The sequence below is a fragment of the Molossus molossus genome, unplaced genomic scaffold (genome assembly GCF_014108415.1).
Source record: "Molossus molossus isolate mMolMol1 unplaced genomic scaffold, mMolMol1.p scaffold_m16_p_14, whole genome shotgun sequence".
Taxonomy (NCBI): domain Eukaryota; kingdom Metazoa; phylum Chordata; class Mammalia; order Chiroptera; family Molossidae; genus Molossus; species Molossus molossus.
The window spans coordinates 44,879,387-44,903,276 of NW_023425349.1; the positions used below are offsets into that span (position 1 = coordinate 44,879,387).

The 23,890-nt window shown below is 35.0% G+C and overlaps 1 protein-coding gene across 13 annotated transcripts in view; it reads right to left on the reverse strand.

Moving 5' to 3' along the window:
- VPS13A (vacuolar protein sorting 13 homolog A) overlaps positions 1 to 23,890 on the reverse strand; it is a 218,647-nt gene that overhangs the window by 145,627 nt on the left and 49,130 nt on the right. For 10 of the 13 annotated variants that reach the window (XR_004959539.1, XM_036262038.1, XM_036262041.1 and 7 more), the window contains 9 exons: positions 23,567 to 23,629; positions 22,673 to 22,805; positions 21,679 to 21,773; positions 20,943 to 21,085; positions 12,354 to 12,543; positions 12,150 to 12,264; positions 10,401 to 10,537; positions 6,187 to 6,319; positions 3,585 to 3,702 (listed from right to left, as the gene is read on the reverse strand). Coding sequence is in view for 12 of the 13 variants with exons in the window: in XM_036262038.1 (XP_036117931.1) it covers positions 3,585 to 3,702; positions 6,187 to 6,319; positions 10,401 to 10,537; positions 12,150 to 12,264; positions 12,354 to 12,543; positions 20,943 to 21,085; positions 21,679 to 21,773; positions 22,673 to 22,805; positions 23,567 to 23,629 (1,127 nt within the window). In the remaining variant the exon portion in view is untranslated. Of the gene's footprint in view, positions 1 to 3,584; positions 3,703 to 6,186; positions 6,320 to 10,400; positions 10,538 to 12,149; positions 12,265 to 12,353; positions 12,544 to 20,942; positions 21,086 to 21,678; positions 21,774 to 22,606; positions 22,806 to 23,566; positions 23,630 to 23,890 lie in introns of those variants that run through there. The other 3 variants (XM_036262047.1, XM_036262046.1, XM_036262045.1) reach the window with 3 other exon arrangements.

A 23,890-nucleotide genomic window follows, 5' to 3' on the forward strand; every position in this document is an offset into this window, starting at 1 on the left:
ACATATATTCGTAATACAAATTTTAAAAAAGCACTCTCAGTACAATAGAATAAAGGAGAACTTCCTCAACTTGAAAAATCTACATCTAACATCATACTTAGTAGTGAAGAAACTCAAAGTTTTCCAACTAAGATTAGGTACAAAAGCAAAGATATCCCTCTCACCACTCCTCTTCAAGATGGTACTGAAAGTCCTGGCCAATGAAAGGCGGCAAGAAAAGTCATACAGACTGGAAAAGATAACATAAAATTTTCCTTGTTTGTTGATGACATGGTAGTCTATGTAGAAAACCCAAATAATAAAACAAAAACAAAACCAGCCTCCTGGAACTAACAAGCTATTATTGTAAGGTTGTAGGATATAAAGTTAATATACAATAGGAAATCCCTTCCCTATATACCAGCAACAGGAAAGTCAAATTTGAAATGAAGAACACAATACTATTTATATTACCACCCCCTAAAAGAAATATAGGTCTATACCTAACAAAATATATACAAGATTACATGAAAAAAAAAAAACTGCAAAACTCTGAAGAAGGATACCAAGGAACTACATAGAGATACTTTATTTTCATGAATAAGAAGATTCAATATTGTCAAAATGTCAGTTCTTCCCAAACTAATCTATAGATTCAATACAATCACCAACAAAATCACAGCAACTTATTTCATGAATATTAACAAAATAATTCTAAAATTATTTTGGCAAAAAACCAGAATAGCCAACACAATATTAGAGGAGAAGAACAGGTTGGAGGATTGATATTCCCTAACTTCAAGACGTACTATAAAAATACAAAAAATAAGACATTGATACTGGTGAAAGAATAAACAAATAGATCAATCAGCCAGAATAGAGCGCCCAGGAATAGAACTCCATAAATACAGTCAACTGATCTTGGACAAAGAAACAAATGCAGCACAAGGGAACAAAGGCAATATATTGGAGTAAAAACATTCTCTTCAACAAATGGTGCTGGAATAACTGGACATCCACATGTAAGAAAAATGAATCTAGACAACAAACCTTAACCTTTCACAAAATTTCAAAATGGATCACAGATTTAAATGTAAAATGCAAAACTACAGAACTCCAAAAGATAAATTCAAGAAAACCTAGGTGACCTTAGGTATAGCCATGACTTTTTTAGATACAAAGGCACAATTCATGAAAAAAAAATACTGATAAGCTGGACCTCATTAAAATTAAAATTTCTGCTCTACAAAATACAATACTAAGAGAATTAGAAGACAAGCCACAGGTGGGGAGAAAATATTTGAAAAAGACACATCTCATAAAGAACGGTTATCCAAAAATATACAAAGAATTCTTGAAACTAAGACAAACAATCCAACTGAGAAATGGGATAAATCTCTGAACAGGTACCTCATCAAAAAAGATATACAAATAAAAAATAAGTATATGAAAAGATGCTTCACATCATATATCAGCAGGGAAATACAAATTAAAATAACAAGGTACCACAATGCTCTTACTAGAATGACCAAAATCTGGAATACTGACAATACCAAATAAAACAATGGTGTGGAACAGAAGGAACTCTCATTCATTGATGTTGAAAATGCAAGAGAGTGCAGTCACTTTGGAAGAAGTTGGGTGATTTCTCACAAAAGTAAACATAGTTTAATATGATCCAGCAACTGAGCTCCTTGGTATTTACCCAAAGGAGATGAAACATATATCCCCATGAAAACCTGCACATAAATGTTACTAGCATCTTTATTCATAATTTTAATATGAATAAAGCTTATCGACATAAACTTTATATTCCAACTTTATAGCCAAAATTTGGAAACAACCAAGATGCCTGCTGTCAGTAGGTGAATGAATAAACTGTGGTACATCAGACAATGGAATATTATTCAGCACTAAAAAGAAAGAAGCTATGAAGTCATGGGAAGACATGGAAGAACTTTAAATGCATATTACTAAGTGAAAGATGCTAATCAGAAAAGGCAACATATTGTGTGATTCAAACTACAGAAAATTTTGGAAAAGGAAATGTATGGACACAGTAAAAAGGTCAGTGTTTGCCAGCGCTTGAGGATGATAGAGGAATAAATAGGTGGATCACAAAAGATTTTTAGGGCAGTGAAAATACTCTATGTGATACACTCTATATGACATCATAAAGATGATACATGTCATTATACATTTGTCCAAACCCACAGGATGTACAACACCAAGAGTGAACTGCAATGCAAACTATGGACTTAGGGTGATTATGATGTGTTAATGGAGGTTAATCAGTTGTAACAAATCTATCACAACTCTGGTGGTGGATGTTGTTAATGGGGGAAGCCATATATAGGTGGATCCAGGGGTATATGTGAAATCTCTGTATCTTCCTATCAATTTTTCTGTGACCTAAAAGTGCTCTAAAATGAAGGCTTTAAATAATAATAATAAAAGAGACTGACATCAAAGAGAGTAAATTTTCATCCACTGCACTTTTCCTAAAACTTACCTTTTTCAACTCATGCACAATGACTACTAAGGTTATCATTCTAAAAATGTATCTGAATTCCTAGAGAAAATTATAAGCTTTCTTCTACTAGCAACAGACTACATATTTGAAATTAATCCCATACAGAAGAGTTTAATTTAGGAACACATTATGGAGCAGTCTCATTAAAGTCTCTAAACCTTTCAATTTCTTTAAATATGTCTGTACAACCTAAAGATGATGGACACCAACATACTACCTTCCAAATAATAGAGAACTTACTTTTATTTGCCTTAAACTTTCTAAGCTCAAACTTAAAACAAACAAAAAACCAAGTATCTGATATTTATAGAGTTCCAGGATTTTACAGATTATATTTATACTGTTTACAACTTCCAAATTTGCTATAAAAAGCTTCTCAGATTTCATCATCCTAAATCATTATAGTTTCTGCTTGATTATTTTCAGTACACTTCTCTACGTCTAACCTACAACCATTATAGTATCATTAGAATACTAATTCAAGTGGCTTTCCTGGTGTCTTTTCCCTTTTATTGATCATGTTTGACTGTAATGCACTGGACCAGAGGCTGGCAAACTATGGTCATAATTAATCCAGCCTGCTAGTTATTTTTGTAAATAAAGTATTACTGGAACATGCCCATTCATTATGTATTGCTGAATCCGCAGACGTGAAAGCCAGGGATAGCAAAGACCAACTGTATATTTACTGGGGAAAACACTGCAAATAATTGGACCCAAACAATTCAAACCTGTGTTGTCTAAGTGTCAACTGTACCTAGAGTAGTCAAATTCATAGAGATATAATGTGGACCAGTGATTATCATAAGCTGGGGCGGGGGAGGGCATATATTAATGTTTAATGTGTACAGATTTCAGTTTGGTAAAATGACAAATTTCTAGAGATGGATAGTGGTGAAGATTACATAACAATATGAATTACTTAATGCCAATGAATTATACAATTAAAAATGGTATATTTTATGTTATGCTTATTTTACCACACACACAAAGAATCAATGAAATGTGATATTTCCTTAGCTACAGAATTACTGAGAAAAATCTATTATCACATGAAATAGACGATACATACTTGGGCATCCTTATATCCATGAAAACCATGGCCTTAGAAAATTCCACATTGAAGTGCAAAGGTACCAAAATATGCTGTGCAGATACATTGCGTTTTCGTGCTTCTTTCCAATTATCACCTAATTACAGAAAACAGTACATTTAACACATGCATAATATGAAAGACATTAAACCTAAAATTATTTTTAATACTTCATAAAAATAATTTTTAAGACTGCATGATACGGGGAAATCTCCCCACATCTAGATAACCTTAATACCACAAGCCCAGTATACACAATTGGCAGGTAAATTCTTTTCCCTTTCATATTTTCCTTTTGCTTCTTCACAAGACTGTCGGTGGAAAAATGCTTATTAAAAACAACATAGTTGTAGTCAAATCTACTGAATTTTCATTGGTAATCACTTCAACCAGATAGCTTACCCAAAAAAAAATGTGGCTCTAAGGCAATAATGAATAAGTTGGGGGAGAGTGTAGTTCTTCAGTATTAACTAATAAAAGCTGCCATTTATTCAAGATTTATACTGGCACTGTTCAAGATTTATAACTGGCAATGTTTAAACTTCCACTTAATTCTCACAATGATGTATAATCATCTCATTTTAGAAAACTAAGACACAGAGGAATTTATAACTTGCTTATGGCCAAAAGGCTAGTGAGTGCTAAAGCTAAAATTTAAAATTTATATCCAGGTCTGTTAACATGTGTCCCTCTGGCAACATTCAGTGCAGTGTTACAAGCCTAAATGTTCAATAAGGAAATGGCTAAGTAAATGACAGTGTAGCCTTACAACATTAGATAGCCAATAAAAATCATGAATTCAAGTGCCCAAAATATTACTGGTAAGTGAAAGAAAAATCAGGATAAAAAAACTATAAAAATCATGTGAAAAAATACATTCACAAATACTCTCACTAGTAAACACCACACAAGCATGTTCCATATATTCATAGGTACATACATGGAAAACACACCAAAAGGATGTGCACTAAAATACATCATCTACATTACCTCATTTGAACCTAAGAATTCCATGAGTCAGATAAAATCCTCAGTCAAGAAAAAGCAAGCCAACAAAAAATTAGATTCTTAGAGATAGGTAGTAAAATGGATTTTATTACAATTTTTAAATTCCAAACGTACTGGGATTAAAGAAATAATTCATTCAATGTTCAATTTACAGGTTAAAAAAAAGATATGTATAAGTCTATATTTTAGTACTTATCCAAGATAATCTATGACAATTACATAAAGTAACCCAATGTCAAAAATATTTACTCAAAAATATTTAATTATTTAAGAATATATAATGCTTATCAAGAACATCCCAAGGAATTCTAGTACTTTTCAGACAATAATGATATATTTAAATTTTTTTTCACAAGCATCTCAATAACTCCAATATTAAGTATAAGTTAATGGACTTCAAAAACTAGTGACCAAAATGCATCAAATATATCAAAATATAGTCATTTATTTCCTAAAAAAAATGTTATGAATTTTCTATAAACAATTTATGTGTCATATACTATACTTCTGGGCTCCTTCTACACCAATTGGAATATGATAAAAACAAAAACCATTTCATTTTTCTAAAGCAAATACAGTTAAAGAAATAAAATAAAAATGTTTCAGTCCTAAATAAACTAATATTTTTACTAACCATTACTTTGGGTTCTCTATTGCTTCTCCTTTCATTAGTGAGCTCAGTTCATTAAAATTTGACCATATACATACATAGTGATCTTTAAAACAGTCACAAATTCACCTTTGTTGAATCATCTGAATGTTCAGGGATTCAAAAGCAATATGACACAGTGGAAAGAGGGCTCAAGTTCTCAAGGCTCTCTATCTTTTAGTGGCTCCTGACAAGTGAATTTCTGGCTGTTGACTAGATCTGGATCAGACTCCTGATTAGTACAACAAAGTGAATGAGGTAAAGTTATGCCTACGATAGTGATCCTCCTCCATCTTTGAATGGCTATGGCTGGGGCTGACAGAGGACCTAGGCTGGTTGCCTTCACCCTTGAGCAGTCTCTTCTGGTTATCCCACTGTGTAATACAAGCATTTCAAAAATGTGTCAATGTTTTCCAACCTTGTCCAAATGTTGGACAACACTGGTCAAGATCAGGATCTGCCAATCTCAGCACTATAGTTGTCCCTCGCCACTTTGCGCTTCACTCTATTGCGTTTTTTTCAAATACTATACTATATATACTAAAGAATCCTACTTCGCAGAAATTTATTTATTGTGGTAGAGTCTGGAACTGATTAACCGTGATAAACAAGGGCTGACTGCACTGGCACTTGGGTCAAACAAGTCTTTGTTGACATTCCTCTACACTGTATGTGTAGTAGCATCTTTGACCTCCACTGTGGTGCCCCACTGTCCATGTGTTACAACAAAAATGTCTCCAGAACTTGACAATATCTTGTGAGGCAAAATCACTCTTAGTTGAGATATTGCTCCTATCTACTATATACATCCCCAAAATATGAAAGTTCTAATGTATTTTGAATGAAGGCCTTCAGAGAAACGGTCTAAAAACCTAATTAATCACTTCAGCAAAATGAACAAAAAAGAATGCACTGCATACTTACCAACTCTGCTGTAAAGCAGCTGTATACTTGTAAGCTGAATATCAAAGGAATCATAAGCTCTATGCATTATCTCTTCAAGTTTGGCCCCACCTTGTTTCATATCTGGTAATTCTGAACGACTTTTACTTGTCACCTTAAATTTAATTTTAATAGTTTAGACTACGTAAAATACTTGAAAATGAAAAGATATGGTTTTTATCTTTCAAAATATAATATAAAACGTTAATAGGAGAGGATAAATTCTCAAGCTGACATAAAAGGCTATTAGAAATGTCTTTATCCATGACATGTATAATGAAAAGGTTAGGCATAAAATGAATTTGTATTCATTGTTATATTTTCTAGTTATTTATATTAAAAAAAAAACAACAAGCCAATCTGAAGAATAATACATGTAAATTATTTATAAATATGATAAGTCTTTTTTATAGCTTGTAAAACATTTCTTTGGTATAACGACAGGTTAGACAGTTTTATAAGAACTAAAAGTCCAAAACTAAATATTAGAATAGCTAAATTTTAGTCCCAACTTTGTCATTTATGTGACCCCAAACAAGTTATATCTCCCCTTTTGATGTACTATACACACTACGTTTTTTCATATAAACATCTTAGAGATCACTCCACAGCAGTATATAAAAATCTTATTTACTCATATATATATATTTTTAATATGAACCCTCTATTTTATTTATTTTTTAATATGTTTTTATTGACTTTTTTTTAGGGAGAGAGAAACATCAATCGGCTACCTCCTGCACGCTCACTACAACCCAGGCATGTGCCCTGACTGGAAACTGAATGGGACTTCTTAGTCCATGGACCATGGTCAATCCACTGAGCCACACCAGCTGGGCTCCCCTTTAGTTTATATAGCTCAAGTGTACACAATCAAAACTGATTCTCACTTCCGGTCAAGATGGCGGCCTAGGTAAACGCGGTATCGCGTCCTCCCACAACCACATCAAAGTTACAACTAAACTACAGAACAACCATCATTCAAAACCGCCTGAAATCAAGCTGAATGGAAGTCGTACAACTATGGAACTAAGTAAAAAAAAAGCAGCTACATCCAGACCGGTAGGACAGGCGGCGGCTCGCGGCAGCTCGCGGCAGCGAGACGGGCTGGTCCCACACCCAAGCGTGGTGGATAAAAATCAGGAGGCTCCCGCGGCTGGGAAGGTCCTTCCTGAGGACTGAGGGGTCCCCGTCCCACACCAGGTGCCCCGTTCAGGGTTCCAGTTCCAGGAAGAGAAGTCCCCATAACTTCTGGCTGGAAAAACCAGTGGAAACTGAGGCTCAGGGAAGCTGACCTGGCTGGAGCCCCAGGCAGATCCCTAAAGGGCCGGCGCACGGACTTATCGGACTCTCTCCCTCTAAGCTCAGAGGGGAGGCAGCTTGAGGGGCGCCAGAGACACACAGGGAAGAACTGAGCTGTTTGGCACTGGAGCGAGGGCTGGAGAGGGGGCTTCCTCGGGGACAAACGTGCTGTCAGAGGCCTTTGTTCCTTTGGTGAGCCCTTCCCAGGGGCGGCAGACAGAAGCCATATCTGGGACTCCAGCAACCTGGCTCACACTGGTAGCCCCGCCCTGCTGACTACCTGAGGCCCCGCCCCACTCCACACAACTTTCAAGCATACCCAAGCTGTTGCCACTTGCTTAACCATAGGATTGGCCGGTCTCGGATCCTGCTTCAGGTTTTTCAAACGAGCAGCATCGGGTCTCAGCGAGCCCCATACCTCTCATTAAGTAATACACAGAAACAAACACAGGGAGGCAGCCAAAATGAGGAGACAAAGAAACAGGTCCCAAATGAAAGAACAGAACAAAACCCCAATAAAAGAACTAAGCGAAAGGGAGATAAGCAACCTAACAGAAACTGAGTTCAAAATACTGCTTATAAGGATGCTCAATGAACTTAGTGAGAACCTCAGTGAACTTAGGGAGGGCCTCAAGAGCATAAAAAAGGACCAGTTAGAAATCATGGATACACAGTTAGAATTAAAGGAGGCATTAACTGAAATAAAGAATAATTTACACAGCTTCAATAACAGAGTATGTAAATCCAAGGAGCAAACCATCGATTTGGAATATAAGGAAGCAAAAAATCCCCAATCTGAACAGCAAAAAGAAAAAGGAATCCAAAAAATGAGGATAGTGTAAGGAGCCTCTGGGACAACTTCAAGCGTGCCAACATTCGCATCTTGGGGGTGCCCAAAGGAGAAGAGAGAGAACAAGAAATCGAAAACCTGTTTGAAACAATAATGGCAGAAAACTTTCCTAACTTGGTGAAGGAAACAGACATACAAGTCCAGGAAGCACAGAGAGTCCCAAACAAGATGAACCCCAAGAGGCACACACCAAGACACATCATCATCAAAATGCAAAAGGTTCAAGACAAAGAGAGAATATTAAAAGCAGCAAGAGAAAGGCAGCTAGTTACCTACAAGGGAGTACCGATTAGGCTGTCAGCTGATTTCTCAAAAGAAATTTTGCAGGCCAGAAGGGAGTGGCAAGAAATATTCAGAGTGATGAAAACCAAGAACTTACAACCAAAATTACTCTATCCTGCAAAGCTGTCATTTAGAATCGATGGACATATAAAAACTTTCCCAGACAAGAGAAAGTTAAAGGAGTTCATCACTACCAAACCGTTATTATATGAAATGATGAAGGGTCTTTTTGAAGAAAAAGATAAAATGTATGAACAAAAAAAATGGCAATGAATACATATCTATCAACAATGGAATCTACAAACAAAATGAACAGGAAGAACAGAAACATTCTCATAGATACAGAGAACATTTTGTTGGTTGCCAGTTGGGAAGGGGGTTGGGGGAATGGGTGAAAAAGGTGAAGGGATTAAGAAGCACAAATTCATTGCTAGACTGACAAACCTCAAAGGGAAAGGGGTTGGGGGGGTGGGAAGAAATAAACCAAAGAACTTATATGCATAACCAATGGACACAGACAATAGTGTGGGAAAAGGTGGGAGGGGGGCGGGAGTGGGGAGGAGGGGGTCAATGGGGGAAAAATGTGGAACATCTGTAATACATTTTACATCCAAAAATAAAGATTTGAAGAAAAAAAAAAAAAAACACTGATTCTCTCTCTTGAAAGGTAATGAATTTTAAGCAAATTGCCTAAGATAACAAAACTAGATCGATACCCTTACTCCTAATCTTATGCTCTTTCCATTATACCAGACTGCTTTAAACCAATTCCATAACCAAATTAAAATATGAATAATTAGCTATATTATTATAACTAAATATTTTAACTGTAAATTCAGCAGTTGTCTATATAATTACCAAGTGAAGAGTAAAATACAGAATAAAGGAGAATGTCAATGTCAAGGAAAGGCACATATCTGTTAGCCAGAAAGAGCATTCTAATATTATCCATCCCTCTTGGGTCTTTAAATTATTATAGCTATTCCTCTACATTGAATGACATAAAGCAGTGCTATCTATCCAACAGGACTTTTTACAATGATAAAATTGTTCTCCAACTGTGCTATCTAATTCAGTAGCCACTAGTCACTTCTGACTACTGAACACTTGAATGTGGCTAATGTAACTAAGGAACTAAATTTTTCAACTTAACCATATGTAGTCAGTGTGTACCATATAAACAACACAGATCTGGAAATACAAAAAAATTATTCTCTACTCAAAACTAAGGAAGAAAAAAAAAATTATATATATATATATATATATATATATATATATATATATATATAGTGTAAATTAGGTTAATGCAAGATGACTATCTCTCAATTTAGGATTATTTAACAGTACTAAAATATAAATATCTAAAGTTATATACACAAAAAATTTAAGGATGAAGATATATTTGATTCCCTCCAGAACTCCCTCACATTCTATATATTGTAGTTAATCCAGTAATAAACTTAAATTGAAAAGGAAATAAATTCCTTAAGCATTATTTTCAAATTCTACATATAAATGTAATTCTTAGGTTCACCCCTACCTGCAGAATTCAGTTGCTCATTTTGCTTTTATAAATGTAGGGAAACTACCTACCTAAATGAAACTTCACTTTATTCACCAGAAAAGATTTCTCAAATCCTAATATTTACCATAAGTCTAAAAACCAATATACCAAATCAAACTGTCCAAAAAAACAAAATACATTTTAAACAAAGAAATACCCTAAATGCCATACTCCAAGATAAATATTGTTAGTTTATACCTTTAAATGACCAAGATCCAAAAGAAGCAGATTTGACGCAGGGCTAAAAATTCCATCTTGTGGGATAATAACATATGAAGCTTTCAAATTAATTCTGAGATCGAGAACTTTCTGCGTTTCAATAATATACAGTAGACCTGCAGAAAATTTAAATTTTCATAATGAATATTTCCCACAAATTACTCATGAAATAGAGAATTATTTAATGTATGACTTGGTAGCACAATCTTAAAGTAATGTAAAACCAGAATTCATTTAAAAATGACCTTGAGCAAATTATTTTCAATATCGAGTAAAAATATTTGTTAGTCAATGTGTATACTCTTAATTAAATATAACTGAGTACAATATAAGAATGATTCCTCAAATAAATTATTTTAACCCATAAAATCAATTGGAGAAAACTTAGGAGATAATACATCTAAAAAATTAAGTTTTATGAAACACTGATTCATAACTCCTATATTAGAATCTACATTACTCTTTCCAAATCATCAACTTAATACAGCTACATCTCCCATACTGAACAATGATTCTTAATCCTTATGATATTACTGAGACAAGAAAATATCCTGGATTATTAAATCATCTTCAATAAAACCGTATGTAAACCAGAGAAGGCAGCAAATTCATTCACTTGAGGTATTTTATTCTAATTAATTTAATCCATTCACTTTCATGTGATTTATATACCAAAGCAATCTATTTTATGTTGTCAAATTCAGCATTGGCATATAAATCTAAAATTATTATCAATTATCAAATTACAATGACACCATGAGATGGGATCTACTCCTTAAAGATTAAATTCTGGCCCTGGCCGATTTGGCTCAGCGATTAGAGCATCCGCCTGCGGTCCGGAGAGACCCGGGTTCGGTTCCCGCTAAGGGCATGTACCTCTGTTGCAGTTTGTCCCCGGCCCTGGTTGGTCGTGCAGGTGGCAGCCACTCGATGTGTCCCTTTCACATCGATGTTTCCCTCTCTCTCTTTTCCTCTCTCTCCCTCCCACTCTGTCTGTACAAAAAATGGAAAAATGTCCTCGGATGAGGATTAAAAAAAAAAAGATTAAATTCTGTAAACGGCCACTGAAACAGTTTGAATCAATAAACAATGTTAATTTATAAAGTTTAGGGCATATGATATTCAAACATAAAGGTACCTTAGTTCACAAAAGATAACAACAAAACCCACAAGAACTATCATGAGGACCAGATTTTTAAAATATGAATTGTAAGAAAATAAAAATGACAATAATAAACTAATAAAATTCTGAATAGCTAGACTGAAAAAAATGTAAGTGATGTAATTTATTTAATGTGTATAACCTCATTCTGCAGTTCAAAGCATGGGCAGTTAACTGAACATTTTGTTCAGAATAGGCAGAGGTTAGGAAACGTCACAAGAGAGCTGAATGGTAATAGGGAAGTAATTAAATTCAAAAGACCACTGCAAGAGGCCCTGTGATTTTATTTTAAAAATTCAAAAGCCAGTTTCTGTAATAAACAGGATTTCAAAGATCCTAAAAAAATTTTGTAATTAATTTGAATGTGGTTAATAGGTTTGACCCGAGTGTAAGAATTACTGTCATAGCTGAATTGAAATATAAAAGTACAAAATTAGTTTCAGTTAAGCTGTATCTAGTCCAGATAGAAATTTAAGGAATACATTACTAAAATCAGCTTCAAATGGCTAAAAGTTTAGTATAGGATTCAGTATTTAATTGATCAAAATTAATACTGGCATTTTTACCTGTTGCTGTTTTATCACGAAATTCTTCAAGTTTTGTCAAAGTCGCTGAAGTGAGCTGTGCTAGATTTACATCTTTTGGAGGTCTGAAGAATTCCACTATACTATTCACTGTTCTCTGTTAAAATAAGTATCATTAAAATTAGTCACAAAATCAAACCAAATTGAAATGTATTAAAACTTAGAAATTAAAAAAAAAATGCTTACTGCATCATATATCATTTCTAAAGGTTCAGCTTCTATGATACACCTTTGAGCAACAGTTTCATCTAATGGATTTGTCTCAAATGTAATCTGGAAAAGTGAGGTAGCATTATCTAATGAAGACAGGAGGCGGGGTTTTGTTGAATTGTCTGGTAGGCCAGTAACATGAAAAGAATCTATTTTGGTTTCAAATCTGCATAAAAAAAGAATAAATATTAGCAATTGATATAATTTTAAAGTATTTTTCAAATTAAAAATAATGAAAATAATTTCACTTTGCATTTCCTACTACTCTAGTCCACTCACATCAAAGAAAATATACAACTAATAGATCTGACTTGAAATAGATTAATTCACTGAGAACCCTATTCACATGCTGACTGCTATTAAAACAAAAACAAAAACAAGCTATGAAGGGTTAGGAGTTTCTGGTTCCCCACGAAAGGAACTTGGTTAACAACAAGTAAAGAGCTGAACAAACTGAAAAATCAACAACTGTTCTTGGCAGTGTAAAAGGTGGCAGCAAACCGCTGCCCCAAGCCTGGGGAGACAGACAGGTGAATACAGGAGTCATGGCTTACCAGAGGGGAGAAAGGAACACGAGTGCTGAGGTTAGAAAACCTGAACTGTAGTAGATGAACTGCTGGAGACTCAGTGTGGAGAACTCAGAATTAAAACCTATAGGCAGAACCAGTCACAGGAAGCCTCCACAGTTACTTTGAGATTATATTTCCAGAAATTTGACCAGGTGCCCATAGTAAATATTGTAGGGAAAAAAAAATCCCTTCATGCTTCAGGCAAGGGGAGAAGAAAGAAGCCATTTAAAAATATGCCAGAGTACTTTGTTCTTAACAAGGCCTGCCCTCCAGAGAAATTAGTTAACCAGAGCCCAACCTGACAGTGTATTATTAGAGCCAAAATGGCCCAGGGGAAGGAAAAGATGCTTTACATCATATATCATCAGAGAAATACAAATTAAAACAATGAGATACCACTGCACACTTATTAGAATGGCCAAAATCTGGAACACTGACCAACACCTAATAATAGCAAGAATATGGAACAACAGAAAGTCTCATATATTGCTGGTAGCATGCAAAATAGTAGTTACTATGGAAGACAGTTTGAAAAAAATTTTTTTTTCCTTTATTGATTTTAGAGAGAAAGGAAGGGAGAGGGAAAGAAAGACAGAAGCATCGATGAGAGAGAACATCGATTGACCACCTCCCGCATGCCCCTCACTGGGGATTTAGCCCACAACCTGGGCATATGCCCTGACAGGGAATTGAACCAGCAACCTCTTGGTACATGGGTCAATGCTCAACCACTAAGCCACACTGGCTGGGCTGGAAGACAGTTTGGCTGTTTCTTACAAAACTAAATGTACTCTTACCATATGACCCAGCAATCATGCTCCTTAGGTTTACCCAAAGAAGTTGAAAACTCATCTATACAAAAACCTGCACATAGAAGTTTAGAGCAGCTTTCTTTATAATTGCCAAAACTTGGCAGAACTAAGACATCCTTCAGTGGGTGAGTGGATAAATAAACTAGTACATCCAGACAATGGCATTTTAGTAAGTGCTAAAAGCAAATGATCTCTCAAGACATGAAAAGACATAGAGAAAACTTAAGTGCATATTACAAAGTTAAAGAAGTCTATCTGAGAAGGCTATATACTGTATGATCCAATTATGAGATTCTGGAAAAGGGAAAACCAAAGAAACAGTTAAAAAAATCATTGGGTGGGGGTGGGGGAATTAATAGGCAGAACAGAGGATATTTAGAGCAATGAAAATACTCTGTATGACACCATAAGAATGGATATATGTTATTACATGTTTGTCCAAACCCATAAAGTGTATACAACTGAAGAGTGAATCACAATGTAAACTATGGACTTTGAAGGATCATAATATGTGAAAGAGGTTTATCCTTGATTTTAAAAAAGTACTACATTGGTTAAGAAATGATGATAATGGGGGAAACTATACATATGTATGGTGTAGGAGCTACACGGAAAATGTCTGTACCTCCCTCCCAATTTTGTCGTAAGACTAAAACTGCTCTAAAAAAAGTCCTAAAAACAAGTTAATGGAGTACTGTCATTTAAAATGGCAAAGTAAGGTGTTCAAAGAATCACTCTCTCCACTGAAAACAACCATTAAGCTAGCAAAAACTTCCAGAATCAACTTTTTTGCAAGTCTGAAATATAATAAAAAATGTAGAGCAACCAGGAAATTGCTAAATCAAGAAAAAGCTGAATTTCAGAAAGAACACCCTTTGACATTTTTGTTTAAATGCTTATGAACCTATTCAAGATTGTAGCAGTGACTACGGACACAGTGGACAATATTCTGGGCCTGGCCTGCTGAAGCCAGGAGACTAATACAAGCTACTATGGTCTGAATGTTTGGGTCCCTCCAAATTCATTTGCTGAAATCCTAACACCCAGTGTGATCGTATTAAGGCCTTTGGGGGGTAATTTGGTTATGAGGGCAGAGTCCCTCGTAACTGGGGTTGGTGGTCTTATAAAAGAGACTCCAGAGAGATCCCTGGCCTCTTCCACCACATGGGGACACAGCAAGAAGTCAGTGGTCTGAAATTTGGAAGAAGGCTCTCACCAGAACCTGACAATGCTGGCACCCGGATCTTGCTTCTAAGCCTTCAGAACTGTGAGAAATAAACTTCTGTTGTTTATAATACCAATCTGTGAGCTCCATGCAAGCAGGAGGCGAAGGCTAAAGCAGAGATGTAGGTAGGTAGTCTGACACAACACTGAAGAAGTGCCACAGCTCACAGCCAAGTGCAAAGACAGAGAGTATTTCTCTTTGCTTTGTTTTGGCTCCAGGAATTTAAGGACATCTCTGTCAGTTCACCAGCTAACCACTGAAATAATGGAATAGAGACTTCAGTGACCTCATGGGACCAAAAACAATCTTTTCAAAAATAGTTTGGAAAAGTAACTGTAATAGTTTGCTAGGTCTGTTATAACAAATTATCACAAATTGGGTGGCTTAAAACAAGAACCTATTCGACTTATGGTCAAGATGCCAGCGTAGGTAAATGCAGTATCCCGTCCTCCCACAACCACATCAAAATTACAACTAAACTACAGAACAACTATCATTCAAAACTGCCTGAAATCAAGCTGAATGGAAGTCCTACAACTATGGAATTAAAGAAGCAGCTGCATCGAGACCGGTAGGAGGGGCAGAGGCGCGACTGGCTGGTCCCACACCCACGTGTAGCAGATAAAAATTAGGAGGATACCTCGGCTGGGAATGAACAAGCAGAACAGAAACATTCTCATAGACAAAGAGAACATTATGTTGGTTGCCAGATCGGGGGGGAGAGTGGGGTGTTGGAGGAATGGGTGAAAAGGGTGAAGGGACTAAGAAGCAAAAATTGGTTACTAGACTGACAAATCTCACAGGTAAGGGGGGTTGGGGGTGGGAATAAATAAACCAAAGAACTTATATGCATATATGCATAACCAATTGGCACAGACAACAGTGTAGGAAAAGGCAGGAGGGGGGCGGGAGTGGGGAGGAGGCAGTCAATGGGGGGAAAATGAGGAACATCTATAATACATTCAACAATAAAGATTTTTAAAAAAAGAACCTATTCTCTCACAGATATGGAGGTCAGAATTCTGAAGTCAAGCTGTCAGCAAATTGTTTCTTTCCTTCTGGAGACCCTGAGAGACATCATGTTTTAAGCTTTTCTCCGAGATTCTGGTTGCTAACAATCCTCAATATGAGTTGGTTTGTACATGTATTATGTCAACCTCTACCTGTCATTTCATGGCATTATTTTCTGTGTCTGTCTTTAAATTGCCTTCTCCAGTCTCCTTATTCTTCTTTATCTGTGTTCAAATTTTCCCTTCTTACAAGGACACAAGACATTGAATTAGGGCCCACTCTAATCCAGTGCTAACTCTTATTAACCTTGTTATATTTGGAAACATCCCATCTTAAAATAAGGTTACATTCACAGGTATGGGGGTTAAAACTTGACATACCTTTTGGGAAAAAACCATTCTACCTACTACAGACAGTAAGCAAGTGAAACACTAGAGCCCTCAACATCAACAGCAACAAATCCAGGTGAGGAAAGGGAATCTAATTTCTATAGTAACATTATTCAATTCAAAATGCCAAGTTTTAAACAAAAAAATTACAAAGCATAAAGAGAAAACAGATATGGTGTTTACTATGTAAAAGAAAAACAGCAAATTGGAGGTGATACTGTAAAGAGAGCAATCTAAAATGAAGCCAGGCCTCCAAAAAGCTGAGTTAATAATATACTCTTCCATGTGAAACTGAACTTTTTTATTTTATTTTTTCCATCACCATTTATACCCTCTGTGCCCTCTTCCACCTCCATCCCTCACCCCAAACTGAGCTTTTGAACTAAGCTAAACTGCAACAACTACATCGAGACACAGTTCCGGGAACTGGCTCTGTATCACTGACTTCTCTCTCTCCATTCCTTTCTCTCTAAAAAAATCAATGTAAAAAAAATCAATACCAATTCTTCATAAACTCTTCTAAAGGGGAGGAATCACCTCCTAACTCATTATATGAGGATAGTATTATCTTCATACAAAAAAAAAAAAAAAAAACAGTCATTATAAAAACAACTATAGACCCGTATCTTGTATTAATTTAGATGTAAAAATCCTCAACAAAATACTAGGAAACCAAACCCAGCAACATATAAAAAGGATTATACACATGACCAAGTGAGATTTATGAAAATAAATTAAGGTAATACACCATATATTAAAAGAATAAAGAACAAAACTATATGATCATCTCACAAACACAGAAATATATTTGACAAAATCTAACAACCTTTCATGACAAAAATAAGACTAAACAAGCTAGAAATACAAGGGAACCTCTCCAACCTGATAAAAGATAGCTCACACTCAAAATTATACTTAAAGGTAAAAAACTGAGTTCTTCCCCTTGAGATCAGTAATAAGACAAGGATGTCCATCCTGACCACTTCTATTCAACACAGTACTGGAGGTTCAAGTAATTAGGCAAGAAATGAAAGAAAAGGTATCCATACTGGAAAGGGAAATAAAATAATTTCTATTTGCAGATGACATGATCATGTATGTATAAAATACTAAAGAATTTCCCTGGCCGGTTTGTCTCAGCAGCAGAACATCGGCCCGCAGACCAAAGACTAGCGCATTCGATTCTGGCCAGGGGCACGTACCTTGGTTGTGGTTCGTGTGGGAAGCAACCAGTCGATGTGTTCCTCTTAAGTTTCTCTCTCGGACCCTTTCTCTCCCTCTCTCCCTCCCACTCTGTATGAAGATAAATAGAAAAATATCCTTGGGTGAGGATAAAAATAAATGAAATACTAAAAAATTCACTAAGAAAGTACTGGCACTAATTAACAAGTTTATCAAGGTTGCAGGGGACAAAAATCAACTGTATTTCCACACACTTGTAATAAACAATCCAAAACTGAAATTAAGAAAATGATCCCACTTATAATAACACTCAGTACACACTACCCCAAAATATGGTACCTTGATGTAATGAATATTTTAAATTGAAGGAGTTTAAGAAAACAGCAAAAGCAGAAAGGTCACTCTGACATTCCCCCACCCTTCTCTGTCAAACAGGTCATAAATCCCTCATGTGAGAGGTGCCCTCCCAATACCCACAGGAAAGGAGCATACTTATTTCCAAAAACCAAAGGACACTAACAAGAATTCTAATAAAAAGGCTTCTAACAAAAAGGCCTTGCTATGCTTCCCCAGTTTATGACACCTTATAATCCTTTGATCTATCAAATTGCTCCACAATTGTCCACTCTTTTAAAATCCTAGCATAAAAATAGGCAGGTCTAACTAGTCTTTGAGTCTTTATTTCCTTATGAAGGCTCCCATGTCAAAGTAAAACATATATTAAATAAATCTATATTCTGTCCCTTGTTAGTCTGTTTTTGTCAGTTAATTTTCAGACCCAGCCAGAGACCAAAAGAGAATAAAGGAAAACTTTTCCCTCTCCTACAGCATCTAAACAATAAATTACATGATAAAAAAAATTAACAAAAGAGGTAGAAAATTTGTACTCTGAAAACTATTAAACATTGCTGAAATTAATGAAGATCTAAATAAATGGAAAGACATCTAACATCCGTGAATTGGAAGACTTAATATTGTTTAGATGTCATACCTCTATAGATTCAACACAATCCTTACCAAATCCAAGTTGTGTTTTTTTGTTTGTTTGTTTTGCAGAAATGGACAACATAATCCTAAAATTTACATAGAAATTCAAGAGACTGACAATAGCTAATATTGAAACAAAACTGGTGGGATCATATTTTCTGATTTCAAATTTTACTACAAAGGTAAAGTAATCAAGACAGTGTGGACTGGCAAAAGCCTAGTGATACAGATCAATGGGAATAGAATTAAGAGTCCAGAAATAAATCCTAACATTTATGATAAACTCATTTTGACAAGGGTGACAAGATCATTCAATAGGGAAAGAATAAACAGTTTTATCAACAAATTGTGCTGGGACAACTGAATAAGCTCATTCAAAAGAATAAAGTTGTTCGGTCCCTATCTCACACCATACACAAATATTAATTCCTAAACCTAAATATAAGAGGTAAAAGTATAAAATTCTTACAAGAATATATAGGAATATGTCTTTATATCCTTGAGTTAGGCAAAGACTTGAGTCTTTTATGCAACAAAATAAAAAATAAATAAATTAAATGGACTTAATCAAAATTAAAAACATTTGTGCTTCAAAGGCTATCATTAAAATGAAAAGAAGCCCTGGCTGGTTTGGCTCAGCAGTTAGAGCGTCGGCCTGTGGTCCAGAGAGACCTGGGTTTGATTCCCACTAAGGGCATGTACCTCGGTTGCAGTTTGTCCCCGGCCCTGGTTGGGTTGTGTGGGTGGCAGTCACTTGATGTGTCCCTTTCATGTCGATGTTTCTCTCTCTCTTCCTCTCTCTCCCTCCTACTCTATCTGAACAAAAAATGGGAAGATGTCCTCGTGTGAGGATAAAAAATAAATAAATAAAATGTTAAAAATGAATAGAATAAAAATGAAAAGAAAATAATGGATGGGAGCCCTGGCCGGTTTGCTCAGCGGTTAGAGCGTCGGCCTACGGTCCGGAGAGACCCGGGTTCAGTTCCCGCTAAGGGCATGTACTTCGGTTGCAGTTTGTCCCCGGCCCTGGTTGGTCGTGCGGGTGGCAGCCACTCGATGTGTCCCTTCACGTCAATGTTTCTGTCTCTCTCTCCCTTCCTCTCTCTCCCTCCCACTCTATCTGTACAAAAAATGGAAAAATACCCTCGGGTGAGGATAAAAAAAAAAAAAAAAAGAAAATAATGGATGGGAGAAATTGATTGAAACTATTTTATCTGATAGGAGGCTTATATAAATAATAAAGAACTCTTACAAGTCAATAATAAAAAAACGGGCAAAAGAACTTAATAGACATTTTTCAAATAAAAAGTCACTAAGCACATATAAAGATGCTCAATTTCATTAGTGATCAGGGAAATGCAAATCAAAACCCATGAGATACCAATTTATACCTATTAGGATGGCTACAGTCAAAAGGACAGGTGAGTGTTGCCAATGATACAGATAAATTAGAAACCTAATACACTACTGGTAGAAATGGAGAAGTCTGGCAATTCCTCAAAAGGTTAAGAAGAATTACCCTATGAGACAACATTCCACTCCTAGGTATTTACCCAAGATAATTTAAAACTTATTGCCCACACAAAATATCATTCGTGAATATTCACAGCAGAATTATGCATAATAGCAAATAAGTGAAAAAAAACCCCATTAGTTCTCTGTCATCTGATGGACAAAATGTGGTGTATCCACACATGGAATATCATTAGGCAATAAAAACAAATGAAGCACTAAGTCATGCTATATCATGGAGGAACCTTGAAAATAGCATGCTAAGTGAAAGAAACCAGATAGAAAAGGCCATATATTGCATGATTCCATGCATATTAAATGCCCAAAACAAATTCTCAGAAGTAAAGAAAAGTTGTTGCCAGACACAAGGGAGGTGGGCAATGAGGAGCAACAGCTAATGAGTATTAATTTTTTTATTTTTTAGAGTGTAAAAATGTTCTGGACTTAGCTAGTGGTAATTGTTGCACAACCTAATAAACACACCAAAGTAATTTTGTATACAATACAGTGTCACAAACGAATAAGTTGTACACTTTAAATGGATGAATTATATATGTGAATTACATCTCAGTAAAACTATTTTTAAAAACAAAAAGATAATACCAGATAAACACCAAATTGTAAATGCTACTGAGATTTTTGTATTATCCTTTAGTGTCCTTCTATGTTTCCTGAGCATGCACAGTTTTCTACTGACTATGTATTATTTTCATAATTATTATAAATATATATTACTAAAAAAAATCTAAGTTCCTAAAAATACAAAATGATACATTAGACCATAGTACTCTTTGGAAAATACTATAAAATTGTAATCTATCTTCCAAATCACAGTGAAATTTTTTCTAATAGATAAAAGAAAATAAATTAATACTTACTTAATTGCTTGTGCTCCTGGTCTTTGTACAATTGAAGTGCTAAATTCTTCTACTACAATATCTAACAGCTCAGGTTTTTGTTGTTGTTCTCTTAGAACAATAGACATACTTTTCAAGTGCATGTAAAACTTCATGGCTACAAACTAGAGTATATTCAGAGAAACAAAATTAAATACAGATTTAAAAACAGCCACTCTTATTCATATCCTATTAATATAATTCATTCTTTACGAAAATCAGAAAAGTTGATATATATGTATATATATATATATATATATTTTAATCCTTACTTGAGGATATTTTTCAATTGATTTCTTTTTTAGATAGAGTGGAAAGAAAAGAGGGAGAGAGAGAACATCACTGAGAGAAAAACACATGGATTGGTTACCTCCTGCACAAACCCGACCATGGCTGGGGATCCAACCTGCAACCCAGGTATGTGCCCTTGACTGGGAACCAAATCCAGACCCTTTGGTCCTCAGGCCTACGTTCTAACTGCTGAGCCAAACTGGCCAGCAAGAAAATAGTTTAAAAGCAACTCCTTATATCTTAAAGAATCACCCCAAACCACTATACAGTATGAAGCAATATTTATCCCTACCTTGGAAATTAAAGTAAAAACAGTATTTACAGACCAAGGGGAAAAAAAAATCACAGAACAAGTCCGTAACATATAATTCCTAAAGCATTAAAACTACCATTAAACTCTGAGGTATAAGGCATGAAAACCTCTTACTGATTTTGGCAAGGTTGGGTCAACTGCTGTCTCACTATAGCCAATTGCTTCATAGAGTAAAGTTTTTTCTTCAGGTGTCAAGATTTCTTCAAGACCTACAAATTATAAACAAAGTGTTTTATGTTTTTAACTGGTAACAAGATAAAACTAACCCATAATTTTGTTGCCATTAATAAACTAAATGTAAACTGTACTCTCTTTTTACAATACTTTAAAGAAATTATAATCACAATGTTAGAATGGCATTGACAATTTTAGAAGGATTATTCTCCAAAAAATATATATTTCTAAATATATAAATTTAGCAATACAAATGTCTAAATATTGGTATTAACCAAGAGCTTACAAAATGGCTAACTATATTAGGTACTTAACCTGTTAACCGGGGAATAACTGGGGAACGAATTCCCTTTTTACTGTATGCAACGTTTGACGTATTTATACGTCCCGCTCGGTTAACAGGTTAATGGCACTGTGCTAGGCAACACATTTAGCACACAAAGTAAGTAGGATTAATATCATAATTTCCCCCCGTTTTACAAATGAAAAAATTGAGAACAAAGAGCTTAAATAATTTACCAGGGCCACAGTGCTAATAAGTGACAGACCCAGGATATAAAACTAAGCCCTAAGCCTCCAAAACTTTAATCTTAAGTAATTGTTTAGAAAACAAAAATCTTTCCAAAAAACCATTACAATAAAAATTTACAATGGTTTATACACTTTTTTGAACTTTTATTTATCTGTTATTTTGCTATATGCATTTACTAAATCCCTTGAGCATAAAAAATTTATTTAATTTTTACTTGGCATATATTTATTATGTTTTAATAGTAATTTTCTTAATAACACGGATAAAATATGTATATGTATACATACTTACAATCTATTATTAGAGAGAGAATTGTTTGCAAAACAATTTTCATACCTGATGATTAGCTGCATAACCATACCTGATGATTAATTGCACTACTATAAAATAAAATGAACATACTTCCAGTTTTAACATCTGGCTGCTGTTCTTTAGTATTTGGTTCTGACCAAGTCCACAACCAGTTAAACCATCCTTTATTTTCCTCTACATCTTTTGCTCCTTCTTTGTATATCCTATATCCAGCTTTCTTTACCTAAAATATATAATTTTTCAAATAAATGACAAAGTATCCTTTATTTAACAATCTAAAGAAATAGAAGCCTGACATTTCCAAAACTTGTTTACTTGAGTAAATAAATGTAAACAATATACAAACTGAAAACAGAATGAGGCAACTGCAATATTAGACACACATTAAGAATCTAGGATTACCAGTTAACCCCACTGTTTTACAAGAAAAGGTAATCCTCCCACAACCCACCCCCCCCAAAAAAACACACCCAAAAAAACACACCCAAATTGGCTTTTCATCTTCACATAAACTCTGAGTATAAAGCCCAATAATTTAGAAAAATATCTTTCCGCCCTGGCCAGTTTGGCTCACCAGTTAGAGCGTTGGCCCAAGGACCAGAGAGACCCAGGTTCGGTTCCTGCTAAGAGCATGTACCTTGGTCACAGTTTTTCCCCAGCCCTGGTTGGTGTCATGTGGGTCTCTCACATCGATGTTTCTCTCTCTCTTCCTCCCACTCTCCCTCCCGCTCTATCTGAAGATAAATGCAAAAATGTCCTCGGGTGAGGATAAAAAAATATTTTTTTTTTTCCGACAGAACCTGAGTTAAATGGATAAGGCAAAATATCAAATCAAATGTTCTTATAACAAACACACAAAAGCAAATTTGAACCCCTTTTAGGAAACAGCATATTATAGCACAATATGAATAACAGCACAGCACCTGTCAAATCTATATGGAATCTAGATTTGTTTTTACTAACTGAAAGATAATCTGGAATTACCTCAACTTCTGACTGTTGTCTCACTATAGTTATATTAAATACATCCAAGGTCTTTTCCAACTCCTAAAAATATAAGAAAAATGTGTTTACAAAATACTTTACATAAATAACTTTATATAAATAACTTTATTATATATAATCTGTGAAATTGCTGCACTAAAGATATGATAGGAAGCAGAAAACAGATAATCAACATTAATATTCCTGTTGAGTTCTGAGAAGCAATGGTTATATATAGCAATGATGAAAAACTATCTGAACAAAGAAATCTTATATGTCATGCATATGAGTTTCAACTCCATAAGATTTATAGATACATACTAA